This window comes from Salvelinus sp. IW2-2015, linkage group LG31 (genome assembly GCF_002910315.2).
Source record: "Salvelinus sp. IW2-2015 linkage group LG31, ASM291031v2, whole genome shotgun sequence".
NCBI classification, from domain to species: Eukaryota; Metazoa; Chordata; class Actinopteri; order Salmoniformes; family Salmonidae; genus Salvelinus; species Salvelinus sp. IW2-2015.
Window position 1 is genome coordinate 24,938,447 of NC_036870.1, and position 16,356 is coordinate 24,954,802.

At 44.8% G+C, this 16,356-nt stretch overlaps 1 protein-coding gene across 3 annotated transcripts in view; it reads left to right on the forward strand.

Annotated features, from left to right (window-relative positions):
* The window catches only part of LOC111955895 (oxysterol-binding protein-related protein 3), a 41,775-nt gene that overhangs the window by 22,715 nt on the left and 2,704 nt on the right, over positions 1-16,356 (forward strand). Inside the window, exons 2-18 of one of the 3 annotated variants that reach the window (XM_023976259.3) lie at positions 5,499-5,615; positions 5,739-5,855; positions 6,647-6,700; positions 6,873-6,980; positions 7,178-7,354; positions 7,562-7,658; positions 8,456-8,556; positions 9,831-9,932; positions 12,851-13,019; positions 13,190-13,314; positions 13,408-13,539; positions 13,658-13,754; positions 13,973-14,220; positions 14,453-14,590; positions 14,822-14,885; positions 14,993-15,071; positions 15,902-16,046. In XM_023976259.3, coding sequence (XP_023832027.1) covers positions 5,532-5,615; positions 5,739-5,855; positions 6,647-6,700; positions 6,873-6,980; positions 7,178-7,354; positions 7,562-7,658; positions 8,456-8,556; positions 9,831-9,932; positions 12,851-13,019; positions 13,190-13,314; positions 13,408-13,539; positions 13,658-13,754; positions 13,973-14,220; positions 14,453-14,590; positions 14,822-14,885; positions 14,993-15,071; positions 15,902-16,046 — 2,037 coding nt within the window. In that variant the 5' untranslated portion in view covers positions 5,499-5,531. Of the gene's footprint in view, positions 1-5,498; positions 5,616-5,738; positions 5,856-6,646; positions 6,701-6,872; positions 6,981-7,177; positions 7,355-7,561; positions 7,659-8,455; positions 8,557-9,830; positions 9,933-12,850; positions 13,020-13,189; positions 13,324-13,407; positions 13,540-13,657; positions 13,755-13,972; positions 14,221-14,452; positions 14,591-14,821; positions 14,886-14,992; positions 15,072-15,901; positions 16,047-16,356 lie in introns of all 3 variants that reach the window. The other 2 variants (XM_023976257.3, XM_023976258.3) reach the window with 2 other exon arrangements.

Here is a 16,356-nt window from a genome sequence, read left to right on the forward strand (position 1 = left end):
CCAATTACTTGGTCAGTTTCAAGTTATTTCAGAGAACATTGTGCATTCTTCATTTTTATGGAGGGGTACCAACAAATTTGTGTGTGTGTACCAGTCAAAAGTTTGGACACCTACTCATTCCAGGTTTTTTCTTTATTTTTACTATTTTCTACATTGTAGAATAATAGTGATGACAGCAAAACGATGAAATAACACATATGGAATCATGTAGTAACCAAAAAAGTGTTAAACAAATCTAAATATATTTGAAATTATTCAAAGTAGCCACCCTTTGCCTTGATTACAGCTTTGCACATGCTTGGCTTTCTCTCAACCAGCTTCACGGGATTGTCACCTGGAATGCYTTTCAATTAACAGGTGTGCCTTATTATAAATTAATTTGTGGATATTTTTTCCTTCTCAATGTGTTTTAGCCAATCAGTTGTGTTGTGACAAGGTGGGGGTGGTATACAGAAGATGGCCCTATTTGGTAAAGGACCAAGGACATATTTTTTTATTTTTTTATACATTTGCAAAKATTTCGAAACCTGTTTTCGCTTTAACATTATGTGGTATTGTGTGTAGATAAAAATAAAATCAATTTTAGAATGAGGCTGTAAAGTAACAAAGTGGAAAAGGGGAAGGGGTCTGAGTACTTTCCGAATGCACTGTAGGCCTATAGGCTACCTAGCCTTCGCGCAAATGTAGGCATATAAATGTGCCCATTTGGGGATCTGATAGTATTTCTGATTTGGCTTAACGCACCACCACTAATGAGCTGTGGAGCTTCTCAAAGTAATGTTCTCTTCACCTCAAACAGCAAGCAAACAAAGTCTGTTTTTACATCTGAGAATGACAATAGTTCCTCAATGTATTTTAAAATCTTTCCAGCTCTCTCCCTTTCAATAACCACTCCGTGCTTGACTTAGACTGAAATAGGTTCTGCTACTCATTTTGGGTGCTGGTACTGTTTTTATATTTAGGTACAGAAGATCCACAATACTTTTGAGCTAATATTCTATGAGGAACAGGAGCTCAAGCAGTAGAACATTTTAAGGTGCTGGCACTCAGCTCTGCTGCGCTCCTGCCCAAGTCAAGCAATGCTTCTTATCCCTTGCGCAAATAACCTACAGCTGTGTCTGTCCCGAGCTCGCTGGCGGGGAAACTCTGAGGGCCCAGAATATTTTATACAATGTTGCAAGTTCGCTATTGGCCCAAATGTAAGAGTTGATATAATGTTTCAAGTTTGGCTACGCATTGCCTGTCTGCAAATGTGATTTATAGTAATAAAAAAAAWATATTATATGTTCTACCTGCAGGCTGCAATGTTTTTATTTGTTGGCTTTATGTAGGCTATTTRTACATCGTTGGCAATGGGAATAGAAGTTACCTATTAGGTTTGTATAATCTTCATTTAGTTTTGGATATAATTGTGATTAACCACCTGACAATGATTTTGAGATTATGTTATTATAAATTAAATGAAACTGTTCCACGAAAATGTGCARATGAAAACCATAACTGGCACGCAGATGGTAGAAATGGTAAGATAAATTGGCATTCCACATGAGAAAAGTTTGCAGACGACTCGTGTAGCCTACTGTATCACCGGCAACTTCAAGAGCGTAACGGCAGAATCTGCGAAAGCCAGCAGGAGCGGGAGAAAAATGGTTGGGTCAGGTTATCTATCTATCTGTGTTTATTTCATCAAATGGTAAGCCTAAAGAGTCAGACAAGCTCAATGCATATACAGTTGAAGTCGGAAGTTTACATACACTTAGGTTGGAGTCATTAAAACTCATTTTTCAACCACTCCACAAATTTCTTGTTAACAAACTATAGTTTTGGCAAGTCGGTTAGGACATCTACTTTGTGCATGACACAAGTAAATTTTCCAACAATTGTTTACAGACAGATTATTTCACTTATAATTCACTGTATCACAATTCCAGTGTGTCAGAAGTTTACATACACTTAGTTGACTGTGCCTTTAAACAGCTTGGGAAATTCCCCAAAATGACGTCATGGATTTAAAAGCTTCTGATAGGCTAATTGACATAATTTGAGTCAATTGGAGGTGTACCTGTGGATGTATTTCAAGGCCTACCTTCAAACTCAGTGCCTCTTTGCTTGGCATCATGGGAAAATCAAAAGAAATCAGGCAAGACTGCAGAAAAAAAATAATTGTAGACCTCCAAAAGTCTGGTTCATCCTTGGGAGCAATTTCCAAATGCCTGAAGGTACCACGTTCATCTGTACAAACAATAGTACGCAAGAATAAACACCATGAGACCACACAGCCGTCATAGCGCTCAGGAAGGAGACGCGTTCTGTCTCCTAGAGATGAACGTACTTTGGTGCGAAAAGTGCAAATCAATCCCAGAACAACAACAAAGAACCTTGTGAAGATGCTGGAAACAGCTGCAAAAGTTTCTATATCCACAGTAAAACGAGTCCTCTGTCGACAACCTGAAATGCTCCTCAGCAAGGAAGAAGCCACTGCTCCAAAACCACCATTAAATACGCCAGACTACGGTTTGCAACTGCACAAGGGGACAAAGATCGTACTTTTTGGAGAAATGTCCTCTGGTCTGATGAAACAAAAATAGAACTGTTTGGCCATAATGACCATCGTTATGTTTGGAGGAAAAATGGGGAGGCTTGCAAGCCGAGGAACACCATCCCAGATGCGAAGCACGGGGTGGCAGCATCATGTTGTGGGGGTGCTTTGCTGCAGGAGGGACTGGTGCACTTCACAAAATAGATGGCATCATGAGGAGGGAAAATTATGTGGATATATTGAAGCAACATCTCAAGACATCAGTCAGGAAGTTAAAGCTTGGTCACAAATAATGCACAACGACCCCAAGCATACTTCCAAAGTTGTGGAAAATGACCTAAGGGCAACAAAGTCAAAGTATTGGAGTGGCCATCACAAAGCCCTGACCTCAATCCTATAGAAAATTTGTGGGCAGAACTGAAAAAGCGTGTGCGAGCAAGGAGGCCTATAAACCTGACTCAGTTACATCAGCTCTGTCAGGAGGAATGGGCTAAAATTCACCCAACTTATTGTGGGAAGCTTGTGGAAGGCTACCTGAAAGGTTTGACCCTATGTTAAACAATTTTAAAGGCAACGCTACCAAATACTAATTGAGTGTATGTAAACTTCTGACCCCCTGGGAATGTGATGAAAGAAAATATTAGCTGAAATAAATAATTCTCTCTACTATTATTCTGACATTTCACATTCTTAAAATAAAGTGGTGATCCTAACTGACCTAACACAGGGACTTTTTACTAGAATTAAATGTCAGGAATTGTGAAACTGAGTTTAAATGTATTTGGCTAAGGTGTATGTAAACTTGTGACTTCAACTGTAGTTGAGTTTATTAAAACACCATAGCGTGTGTCTATATATGGAAAAATACATGTTTTAAAAAATTTRGAACAATTGATTGGTTGAAAGAACAGACTCTTTCGGTGGACCAAGATTTTTTTCTTAGTCTGGGACAGCCCTACAACCTAATCATCAAGCCCTTGACAAGTTGAATCAGTTGTTTTTGTCCGGAACTACAACAGAAATGTATGCTGTTGTGGGGACTGGAGTTGGGGTAACACTGGTATGCAGTGTGCATTTTGTCTGTCATCAGGCTCTAACACACAGAGACACACAGGAGGAATTTTACATTTACATTTAAGTCATTTAGCAGACGCTCTTATCCAGAGCGACTTACAAGTTGTGTGTTGTTACATCACAGTAAGAATGTGGACATATTGTTCACTTCTCATTGACACGCTGTGTACATTAGGGTTGGGTGGTATCCAGATTTGGCTTCTTTCATACTGTTCTTGTACCATACTGGGTTGCAAAACCAGCCTTGCAAAAAGCAGGGGTGTATTCATTAGTGCACACCGTCAAAAAAACATTATGCAACGGAAACAAAAACTAGCCAGTTCCGCCAGTCCCTCCCTGTTTCCTTCCATTTGGTGTTTGGGTAAATACGACCCAGGTGTTCGCAGTGCTGTAAGCCAAGGTAATGTCTACAAATGTAAAAAAAGGGAAAAACTCATACTATGCAAATATATTTAAATATTTTGGCCTAGGTCCTTTGTCTACAGAATGTAAACATTGAGCTCATATCACACTACTTGCGCTGCCAGAACCTACCCAGCATGCCTTGTTGTCTCCATATGTAGTAGACTTAATAATATAGGGCAGGGATCGTCAACGGATGGCCTGCAGATTATTTTATTTTACCCCCCCCCAAAAAAAAGTTTTGGGACTTGACACTAGGAATTCACCTCCAAAATTATTTTAGTTTAGGTAATCTATTCCCAAGTATTTCCACTCATAAATAGACATATGTGATCATGGACCAATGTAATCATGGCTTTTAAATTATTTGTTTTTGTCAAATACAATATCTGTTTGGGCTTCTTGCAGCAATTTGCAGAGTACAAATGATTTATAATTGTTTCGGCCCCCGACCATCCGCTCAAGAAAAAATTATCCCGTGGCTGAATGACTCCTGGTCTGGCATATCACGTAGGTCTGTGACTGTCCTGGAATTTTGCATAGTGGTTATTGGTCAGCCAAATGACCACGGTCACTGTTATAATTGTTTGAATAGCTTGTTTTATGCACATTTTCTTATGCGCTATTCTTATGCGCTATTTGGTTGCCTAGGCAACCAAATACTTGTTTGCTACACACCTTGTTTGTTTCAGCAAGGAGKAACAAAGTCTCATCACGTTGCAGAGTTCATGTGTAACTGCGGAAACGCACTCAAACGCACGAATCCCCGGCCGTCTTGTCTTCAGTCAGCTGTTCGTTATTTTCTTTTCATGACTGTCTTAATCCACAATCATCAGTTACACGATTTATACTGTCATTGTGCCAGCCGTAGTATCACAGAATGTGGAGATTTTATTCACATCCGATTGTGTATGCTTCTAGCAACTACCAAGCAGCAGAATTCCAATTCCCAGTCTCTCCCAGTGTTGGCGTGTGTGGCTACCGGCTAGCTTAGTCCTCTGCTGTGATTTGAAGGGCTTGGCTGGGACTGATTGTGTAACCCAGTATTGATGACTCATTTGTTGTGGACTCTGCTGGTCAGCACAGCAGCAATGACTGACTGTGCTTGGGGTCATGTGGGTTTTACAGTGCTGCTGCCACTGGCGCACTGGCATTTCCCCATACACAAGGTGTATGCTGCAGGAAGTGTGTGTGTGTGTGTGTACTGTGTCAGAGTTCATGCCAACATAAAGAACACGTGATGATCTCATGCCTAACCTACAGTAAAAAGCACTCCTAGTTTTATTTGGGCGTAGAATAGTTTGTCTTGAGAGAACAGTCACACCTATTGTTATGTCCAGCTGCTTCACTAAAGCAACACAACAGTGGTATGCAGATTTCATTTCTCTCAGTTCACCTGTTTGTGTCTCCAAACGTGCAGAAAAATAAATAACTGAATGTTGTCTTTCTCACTGCTTCCTGTTTCTCTCTCTCTCTCTCACAGTGGTAGTCATGGTGACAGTCTCTTGATGTCGGAATGCTAAGTAACAGGAAGATGACATCAGTGTCCCCTACCCACAGTGACGGCAGCGCCAGCTCGTCCAAACATGACAACCATCAGGTGTGTGTGTGTGTGTGTGTGTGTGTGTGTGTGTGTGTGTGTGTGTGTGNTGTGTGTGTGTGTGTGTGTGTGTGTGTGTGTGTGTGTGTGTGTGTGTGTAACCCCATGAGTCTCTCTCTACAGGACAGCTGGGAGATCATCGAGGGCCTGAAGGGTAACCCTGGCAACATCCAGGAGCCAGAGAAACAGGAGGGCTTCCTGCTCAAGAGGAGGAAATGGCCCATGAAAGGATGGCAAAAGGTGGGTAATACCTGCCTTACCCCTGACCACCTTCTCACCCCTAATCTGTGAAGGGATGGCACAAGGTGGGCACCTCCCTTAAAGGTTGACTTTGGGCAAAAACTCTAAAGTAACGGCTTAAACTGTATAAGTGATGAATACATCCTCGTACCAGGTCATTTTAATGCTTTAAAAAAATATATGAATATAATATTTGGCTACAGAAGTGTCATTTCTTACCGATCTCTACAGTTTCCGTCCAAAAACAAATCCTGTGAAATGGCATCAACACACACTGGAAGAGTTGCTGGCTAGCTACAGTGGCTAGCTGAGCTAATGGACTAACTTCGTCAGCCGACTTTTAACTCCTTACCTCTCACTGCAGGTGAATCTCAAATGTCTTTCCTTGAATCCTCCAAATGCATTGGAGGAGAAAATGAGGTTATTTTCAGACCTTCTCCTCTTATGGACTTAAGGAGATGAGGAGAGGACGTGAGGAATCAAGGAAAGGCACTTGATACACCCTGCCCCTCCTTTAACTCCGCAATTACCTGAAGGGCTGGCACATGGAAATGTGAGAAGTGTGCTACCCGACACTTACCTGGTGTTTATCTAAAGCTCTGATAAGACACTTGTTAAGCTGGAGGTGACATTTGAATGGAGTGTTTGAATGGATACTATGTTATTCATGTAAAAAGCGTTTGTCCACAGCAGTAAGTTGTGAAGATATTTCCTTGGCACAAAGCAGATAAAGTTTGAAATGTGACAGAAGGGCGGCTGAAACAGTTGCTATTCGGTCTCTTGTTATACAGAGATACTTCTTGCTGGAGAAAGGCATTCTGAAGTACTCAAAACGTGGAGCTGATGTAAGTACCTATTCAAACGTATTTCAGGCAGATGCAACACACACACGCACAGAATTTAGTTAATGTACAATATGTGTCATTGATGAAGGAGAAAGCATTTGCTCATTTAGTCAATTAAACACACACACACACACACACACACACTGACCTTTGCTTTTGTTTCCTGCTGAAGAAGGGCAAGCTGCATGGCTGCATTGATGTGGGGCTGTCTGTCATGTCAATCAAAAAGAAAACCAAGGCCATCGATCTGGACGCCAACAACAACATTTATCACCTCAAGGTGACTGTCTCTCTCTTTCTGTTTCTCTCTCTCTCGTTTATCTAGTTTTATCTTGTTTCTCTCTCGTTTGATCATTTCTCTCTTTCTTGTTTATCTTGTTTTATCGTTTCTCTCCCGTTTATCTTGTTTCTCTCTCTCGTTTATCTCATTTTATCTTGTTTCTCTCCTACTTGAATGACAATCTCTCTGTTCTATAGGTGAAGTCTGACAAGTCTCAGGAAATGAAGTCACAGCAGCTGTTTGATGATTGGGTATCAAAGCTGCGACATCACCGCGTCTTCCGTCAAAACGAGATCGCGATGTACCCCCACGAGAGGCTTCTATTCCACCCCTCCTCACACCTCTCTCCCAACCCCAACGACTCCATGAGACAGGTACAGTTCTCCCTAGACACTGATCCGTAATAATTTTTCTGTGCCTAAAAGCAACGTCTTCCTGGAGCATCTTAACTGACCAATCATCATTTCATTATTGTACTGTATAGCGTAATTGATAGGCTTCTGTCCATGCACATTCCATCTCCTTGTCTTTCCCTCTCTCCACTCTCGGTCTCTCTATCCTTCCCCCACTCCATCTCTTAGCGCCACTCCAGTCTGGCTAAGCAGGCGTCAGTTGTCCAGCAGGCTAAGGTCAGTGCCTGGCTCCACTCCTCAGAAGACATGGAAAAGTGCTGCAGAGGTATGGAGGTGAAACCTCTCACCTGTCTGTCCCATACATTTTCTGGATCTCACCTTACTTGTTGGCTGTGTCCCAACTGGCCCCCTATACCATACATGGTGCGCTACTTTTGACCAGAGCCCATAGGGCACTATATAGGGAATAGGTTTGCCATTTGGGACACAGCCTTAAGGTGTCAGCATGCTTCAGTCCAGCTGCCGGCTAGCCGAAGTCGGCTAGGAGACCCGAACTAGTGTGCTCGCATACTCTCCGGAACTAGTGTGCTCGCATACTCTCCGGAACTAGTGTGCTCGCATACTCTCCGGAACTAGTGTGCTCACATACTCTCCGGAACTAGTGTGCTCACATACTCTCCGACAAGACATTCACCCGAAACATTTGAAAAAAGCAGCAAAGGTACTGTTTATCCATTTTGAAACGCCGTAGTCAGTATACACTTTCCTAAAATATTCAGAATGAATCTAAGATAACTCTAGAAATCTGTCATTTATTTTGACGTTTTTGCCGAGGAGATCTTAGTCGCGCAATTTTACATCTAACTAAGATGTTTGGTYCGTGAAAAAGTTTTCATGAAAACTAGTAATCTCTTGTTGAATGACAAATACTTTACTGAAGAATCCATATTGTTGACCAATCACCGACGAAGGGGCGTAGGCTTTAGCTACAGACCTCAGCTTGCCTTAAGACAAAATGTCATCATAAAATAGGCATGAACTCTTCAACTGTTTTGGCCTTTACTGTCTCTATTTTGATCCTCCCTCAACTTCTGCCATTCATCTGTCATCCTTCTCTCTTAGATTTAGAGGAGTGTGAGTCTTACCTGTTGGAACTCAACCTGTTACTGAAGAGTATGGAGGTTCTCCACCGCACTTACTCTGCCCCCGCCATCAGCCTCATGGTAACACGTGACCTTTGCCCTTTAACCTACTACCCTAGCCTACACTACACTTACTCTGCACCACCATCAGCTTCATGGTAACACATAAACTATAACCTTGACCTACACTACACTTACTCTGCCCGGCCAGCAGCCTCATGATAACACATAAGCTTTGACCTTTAACCCTAACCCAGTACACATACTGTAGTCAGCCCCTTTAAAGGTGCAATATGCAGAAATCACACTGCAATTTCCTGGTTGTTAAAATTGTAATAGTTTGCCTAATTTTCCGTTTGTGACAAAACAAGCTATGTATAATGTAGCAAATCATTGTACCATCTAAACCGCTGTGAAATATATTATCCATCACCAAAAATATTGTATTTTCAGCTGTTTGAASCTGGTGTACAAAACAAAGTAAAAGACGCAAAAACAAAACTTAAGAAGGGAAGCATAGAAATAGTGCATATAGAACATATCCACAGCTTCTTAGACTTGCTTTCAATGAGAATGATAGATATATAACACACACTTCTATGTTTGGTTGGGTCGCCCAAAATGTTACATAGTGCAGCTTTAAACTATAACTTTGACCTACACTTCGTCTGCCCCAGCCATCAGCCTCATGGTAACACGACCTATAACCCTGACCTACAAAACACTTCCTCTGCCCCAGCCATCAGCCTCATGGTAACACAACCTATAACCCTGACCTACACTTCCTCTGCCCCCGTCATCAGCCTCAAGGTAACACGACCTATAACCCTGACCTACACTACACATCCTCTGCCCCCGCCATCAGCCTCATGGTAAACACGACCTATAACCCTGACCTACACTTCCTCTGCCCCAGCCATCAGCCTCATGGTAAACAACCTATAACCCTGACCTACACTACACTTCCTCTGCCCCCGCCATCAGCCTCATGGTAACACGACCATAACCCTGACCTACACTTCCTCTGCTCCAGCCATCAGCCTTCATGGTAACACAACCTATAACCCTGACCTACACTACACTTCCTCTGCCCCCACCATCAGCCTCATGGTAACACGACCTATAACCCTGACCTACACTACACTTCCTCTGCCCCCGCCATCAGCCTCATGCTAACACGACCTATAACCCTGACCTACTCTACACTTCCTCTTACTCTGCCCCTGCTATCAGTACACTGCAGGTATGCACATCTCAATTTACCACAAGACTTTAACCCTAACCTCTACGTTTTCTCTCTATGGTAATAGTTGTCTGTCCCTTCCCTCTCTCTGTTACCCTCTCTGGGACACCAGGCCTCAACATATGACATTCCCAAGAAGGAGAAGAGGGGTCCCAGGAAGTGGCGTTCAAAAAATACCAAAGATACCAAAAAAGATATCATAGCCACGCTACAGGTACACACTGTTTTATTTTCTCTCAAAGCAATACCTGCTASCGGTCCATGTCACACCTACGACCACTGGAGAGAAGTGTTGCATTGACAACTACTACTGTAATACTGTCTTATGGAGTTTGTAATACTGTGGCAGGATATACACTATATATACAAAAGTATGTGGACACCCCTTCAAATGAGTGTTTGCTATTTCAGCCATACCCGMTAATGACAGGTGTATAAAACCGAATACACAGGCATGCAATCTCCATAAACAAAAATTGTCAGTAGAATGGCCTTACTGAGAGCTCAGTGACTTTCAATGTGGCACTGTCATAGGGTGCCACCTTTCCAACAAGTCAGTTAGTCAAATTGTCCTGCTAGAGCTGGCCCGATCAACTGTAAGTGCTGTTATTGCGAAGTGGAAACATCTCGGCTCAGCCGCGAAGTGGTAGGCCACACAAGCTCACGAACGGAGTGCTGAAGTGCGTAGAGCATAAAAATGGTCTGTCCTCAGTTGCAACACTCACTACCGAGTTCCAAACTGCCTCTGGAAGCAACGTCAGCACAATAATATCATCGGGAGCTTCATGAAATGGGTTTCCATGGCCAAGCAGCCACACACATGCCTAAGATCACCATGCGCAATGCACCCATCGGCTGGTGTAAATCTCGTCGCCATTGGACCCAGGAGCAGTGGAAACGCATTCTCTGGAATGATGAATCATGCTTCACCATCTGGCAGCCCGACAGACAAATCTGGGTTTGGCCGATACCAGGAAAACCGCGACCTGCCCCAATGCATAATGGGAACTGGAAAGTTTGGTGGAGGAGGAATAATAGTCTGGGGCTGTTTTTCATGGTTTGGGCCCCTTATTTCCAGTGAAGGGAAATCTTAATGCTACTACAGTATACAATTACATTCTAGACAATTCTGTGCTTCCAACTTTGTGGCAACCGTTTGGGAAAGACCCATGCCTGTTTCAGCATGACAATGCCCCCATGCACAAAGCGTGGTCCATAGAGAAATGGTTTGTCGAAATCGATGTGGAAGAACTTGACTGGCCTCCACAGAGCCCTGACCTCAACCCCATCGAATACCTTCGGGATGAATTGGATCGCCGACTYCAAGCCAGGCCTAATCACCCAACATCAGTGCCCAACCTCACTAATGCTCTTGTGGTTGAATGGAAGCAAGTCCCTGCAGAAATGTTCCAACATCTAGTGGAAAGCCTTCCCAGAAGAGTGGAGGCTGTTATAGCAGCAAAGGGGGGACCAACTCAATATTAATACCCATGATTTTGGAATGAGATGTTCGACAAGCAGGTGTCTACATAAACTCAGCAAAACAGAAACATCCTCCCACTGTCAACTGCATTCATTTTCAGCAAACTTAACATGTGTAAATATTTGTATGAACATAAGATTCAACAACTGAGACATAAACTGAACTAGTTCCACAGACATGTGACTAACAGAAATAATGTGTCCCTGAACAAAGGGGGTCAAAATCAAAAGTAAGTCACTATCTGCTGTAGCCACCAGCTGCATTAAGTACTGCAGTGCATCTCCTCCTCATGGACTGCACCAGATTTGCCAGTTCTTGCTGTGAGATGTTACCCCAGTCTTCCAGCAAGGTACCTGCAAGTTCCCAGACATTTCTGGGGGGAATGGCCCTAGCCCTCACCCTCRGATCCAACAGGTCCCAGACATGCTCAATGGGATTGAGATCCGGGCTCTTCGCTTGGCCATGACTGAACACTGACATTCCTGTCTTGCAGGAAATCACGCACAGAACGAGCAGTATGGCTGGTGGCATTGTCATGCTGGAGGGTCATGTCAGGATGAGCCTACAGGAAGGGTAACATGAGGGAGGAGGATGTCTTCCCTGTAACGCACAGCGTTGAGTTTGCCTGTAATGACAACAAGCTCAGTCCGATGATGCTGTGACACACCGCCCCAGACCATGACAGACCCTCCACCTCCAAATCTATCCCGCTCCAGAGTACAGGCCTCGTGTAATGCTCATTCCTTCGACAATAAACGCGAATCTGACCATCACCCCTGGTGAAACAAAACCGGGACTTGTCAGTGAAGAGCACTTTTTGCCAGGCCTGTCTGGTCCAGCGACGGTGGGTTTGTGCCCATAGGCGACGTTGTTGCCGGTGACGTCTAGTGAGGACCTGCCTCTCTCAGCCTATTGTGGAAAGTCTGAGCATTGATGAAGGGATTGTGCGTTCCTGGTGTAACTTGGGCAGTTGTTGTTGCCATCCTGTACCTGTCCCGCAGGTGTGATGTTTGGATGTACCGATCCTGTGCAGGTGTTGTTACYTGTGGTCTGCCACTGCGAGGACAATCAGCTGTCCGTCCTGTCTCCCTGTAGCACTGTCTTAGGCGTCTCACTGTACGGACATTGCAATTTATTGCCTGGTCACATCTGCAGTCCTCATGCCTCCTTGCAGCATGCCTAAGGCACATTCACGCAGCTGAGCAGGGACCCTGGGAAAGGCCTCTTTAGTGTCATAAGTTTTCATAACTGTGACCTTAATTGCCTACAGTCTGTAAGCTGTTAGTGTCTAAACGACCGTTTCACAGGTGCATGTTCATTAATTGTTTATGGTTCATTGAACAAGCATGGGAAACAGTGTTTAAACCTTTACAATGAAGATCTGTGAAGTTATTTGGATTTTTACGAATTATCTTTGAAAGACAGGGTCCTGAAAAAGGGACATTTCTTTTTTTGCTGAGTTTACTTTTGGTCATGTAGTTATGTGTGTGTTACATAGGCCTGCAATTTATGTTGGCTACAAGTATGTACACTCCCCTACTTATATGTCAACTGTTGTTTAAAGAAGTTTTCTGTGTACAGTGTGACGCCAAATGAATCCCCCACCTGTAATTGTCTTTAACCTGGATTTTTCTCTCGGCTCACACCAGGTTCCTGGCTGTGTCTCCCCACCTGCCTCTCCTCATCTCCATACCTCCCACCCAAATCTCTCTACTGTTGAAGCCAACATCCAGGAGGCCTTTGCTTTCCTGGACTCCCCAGACTCACCTACTGATGCCAACCGCCTCCAGGAGGACTTCTGCAGGCTCGCTAACAACAGTGAGTCCCTGGTTTCAGATCGGCCCCCTGGTTCAATATTAGGTATTTTAGAGTTTCCAGAGGAATGCTGGGTATGGTGGTTAACACTCTGTCACTCTCTCCCACACACACAACCCTCTCCACCCCTCCCCCAAACCACCCTCTTTCTTCCTCTCTGTCTCCCTCTCTAGTTCACTCCACTCTGCGGTCAGCCTATAGTTCTCTGTCAGCAGAGAGAGACAGAGTGAGACACACTATTGACCTGAAGGCTCCTCCTCCAGCACAGGTCATGGGCCTCAAGACTGACTATGGCTCAGTGAGTAAGGTGTGAGAGTCAAGTTGATTTCCAGAGATTGTGTTTATATACCAAACATGCCATTGGGACTGACCTAAACCTAAACCCAATCAGGATCTCCCAGATGGATCCCGCCCCCTTGTCCACCAGGTGTCCAATGAGAGTCGAGCGTCCATCCCTGAGTCCATGTCCGAGTTCTTTGATGCTCAGGAGTACCAGCTGACCTCCAGCTCCTCTGAGAACGAGGTGAGCCCTAACCACAGATCTGGGAGCAGATTACCCAACCCCAATGCCAACCAAACCCATTAGGGAGGTTATCAATAATCTGACCCTGTGTCAATTTATATACATTTTCTGTCTCCAGGCCTCTGATGATGACTCGTATATCAGCGACGTCAGCGACAGCCTTTCCATGGACAACGGCTACAGCAATGAGAGAGGAAGCGAGAGACATGACTCAGGTATCCCACTCGTGTGTGTGTGTGTGTGTGTGTGTGTGTGTGTGTGTGTGTGTGTGTGTGTGTGTGTGTGTGTGTGTGTGTGTGTGTGTGTGTGTGTGGGTTTGTATGAGTATTTTCATGACGAGCATAACGATTTGTATGAGTGAGCAAATGTCTGTCCAGTTTCCTATGTACATCAATTTTAAGACCAGCACCTCTACCCCCTCTCTCTCCCCCAGCAGGCTCAGGAGGAAGTGGTGTTCAGGTGGCCCGCAGGCGGACTACCCTCCCCTCCCCTCAGCCCAGCAGCAGCAGTGTCAGTCTATGGAACATCCTCAAGAACAACATAGGGAAGGACCTGTCCAAGGTAGCCATGCCTGTTCAGCTCAACGAGCCTCTCAACACACTACAGAGACTGTGTGAGGAGGTGGAGTACTCTGAGCTGCTGGATACAGCGAACCACACACAGGACCCGTACCAGAGAATGGTGAGGGTATAGGATGCAGGTACACATGCACTCGCAAACATAATGCACACACACACACACACACACACACAGTCCCTTGCAGCGCATGGTGAGAGAATTGAAACATACTCACAACAGGATTCTTATGATGCATTGTGAGAATCCACACACCATCACAACCTCTACCTGCACATGGTGAGTAACACACCTCTCTCTCTCTCTCTCCCTCACTCTCACTGTGTCTCCTGTGCAGGTGTATGTGGCGACGTTTGCGGTGTCTGCGTACGCCTCCAGTTACCACCGGGCAGGAAGTAAACCCTTTAACCCCGTCCTAGGAGAGACCTACGAGTGTGACAGACCTGACAAGGGCTTCCGGTTCATAGCAGAACAGGTAAACAGGAACAAGTTAACGTCACTCGCATACAGTAAACCAAGAACCACTGGGCTAATAAATTTTCTGTTCCAAATTACAACCTATTCCCATTCAGTCTACAACCTTTGACCAGGAGCCACAGTGTTCTTGTCAAAATGACTGCACTATATAGGGTGCTATTGAGGACACAACCATTGTGTAGGATGACTGTCATTACATTGTCAGTTACTTTGTACCCCCTGTCCTTAGGTGAGCCATCACCCACCTGTGTCAGCATGTCACTGTGACTCTAACAACTTCACTTTTTGGCAAGGTAAACATATCACCACCTTTTTGCTCTATTTGGGATTGTTACTGTGAGGGTTACCTCCCCCACCGACCTACTTACATCTGTCTGCCTCCTCTCTGTCTCCCTCTCAGATGTCCAGTGGAAGAATAAGTTCTGGGGGAAATCCATGGAGATTGTTCGCATTGGAACCACTCATGTGACCCTGCCAGCGTGAGTCTCTTTGATCTATAGAGTTTGTGTGTGTGTGTGTGTGTGTGTGTGTGTGTGTGTGGACGCTTCGTAATAATGTCTGGAATGGAGTAAATGGAATGGTATCAAAGATGTGGTTTCCATGTGGTTGATACCATTCCATTGACTCCATTCCAGACATTATTATGAGCCGTCCTCCCTTCAGCAGCCTCCACTGCTACGGACGTGTGTGTGCATCAAATAACTGCTTTCATGCAGAAGAGAGTGGGGTGGGGGCGTGGTAAAGGGTTGTGTGACAGGTCTGGTGTCGTGTGATGTGACAGGTCTGGTGTCGTGGGATGTGACAGGTCTGGTGTCGTGTGATGTGACAGGTCTGGTGTCGTGTGATGTGACAGCTCTGGTGTCGTGGATGTGACAGGTCTGGTGTCGTGTGATGTGACAGGTCTGGTGTCGTGTGATTATGTGACAGCGTCTGGTGTCGTGGCTGATGTGACAGGTCTGGTGTCGTGTGATGTGACAGGTCTGGTGTCGTGTGATGTGACAGCGTCTGGTGTCGTGTGATGTGACAGCTCTGGTGTCTGTGGATGTGACAGGTCTGGTGTCGTGTGATGTGGACAGTCTGGTGTCGTGTGATGTGACACGTCTGGTGTCGTGGGATGTGAACAGGTCTGGTGTCGTGTGATGTGACAGCTCTTTGGTGTCGTGTGATGTGACAGCTCTGGTGTGATGTGACAGCTCTGGTGTCGTGTGATGTGACAGGTCTGGTGTCGTGTGATGTGACAGCTCTGGTGTCGTGTGATGTGAAAGAGGGGTGGGTGGTGTCACGTGACAGGTGTGTTTGTCATCCTCAGGTTTGGGGACCACTATGAGTGGAACAAGGTAACTTCCTGCATCCACAACATCCTGAGTGGCCAGCGCTGGATAGAACACTACGGAGAGATGTCAATCAAAAACACCAGCAGTGACGACTGCCAGTGTAAAGTGACTTTCGTCAAGGTGAGGAGAGGGACTATATACAGTGAAGCCCATACCTGTGTGCACACAGCTACACTGAGGTTGTGTCCCAAATGGAACCCTATTTCGTATATAATGCACTACTACCCATAGGGCTCTGGTCAAGAGTAGTGCGCTCTATAGGGAATAGGGGCTTATTTGAGACGTAACCTAACATGTTAATTGGGCAACACATATGAACCCCTAGGTGTAACAGCACCATCTGCTGAGGGACAGGAGGAACAGCATCCTGGAGACATTTTTTCTTGGAAAGCTGATGAGTGGTGGATGGATTCATGTGTRAGATATAGAA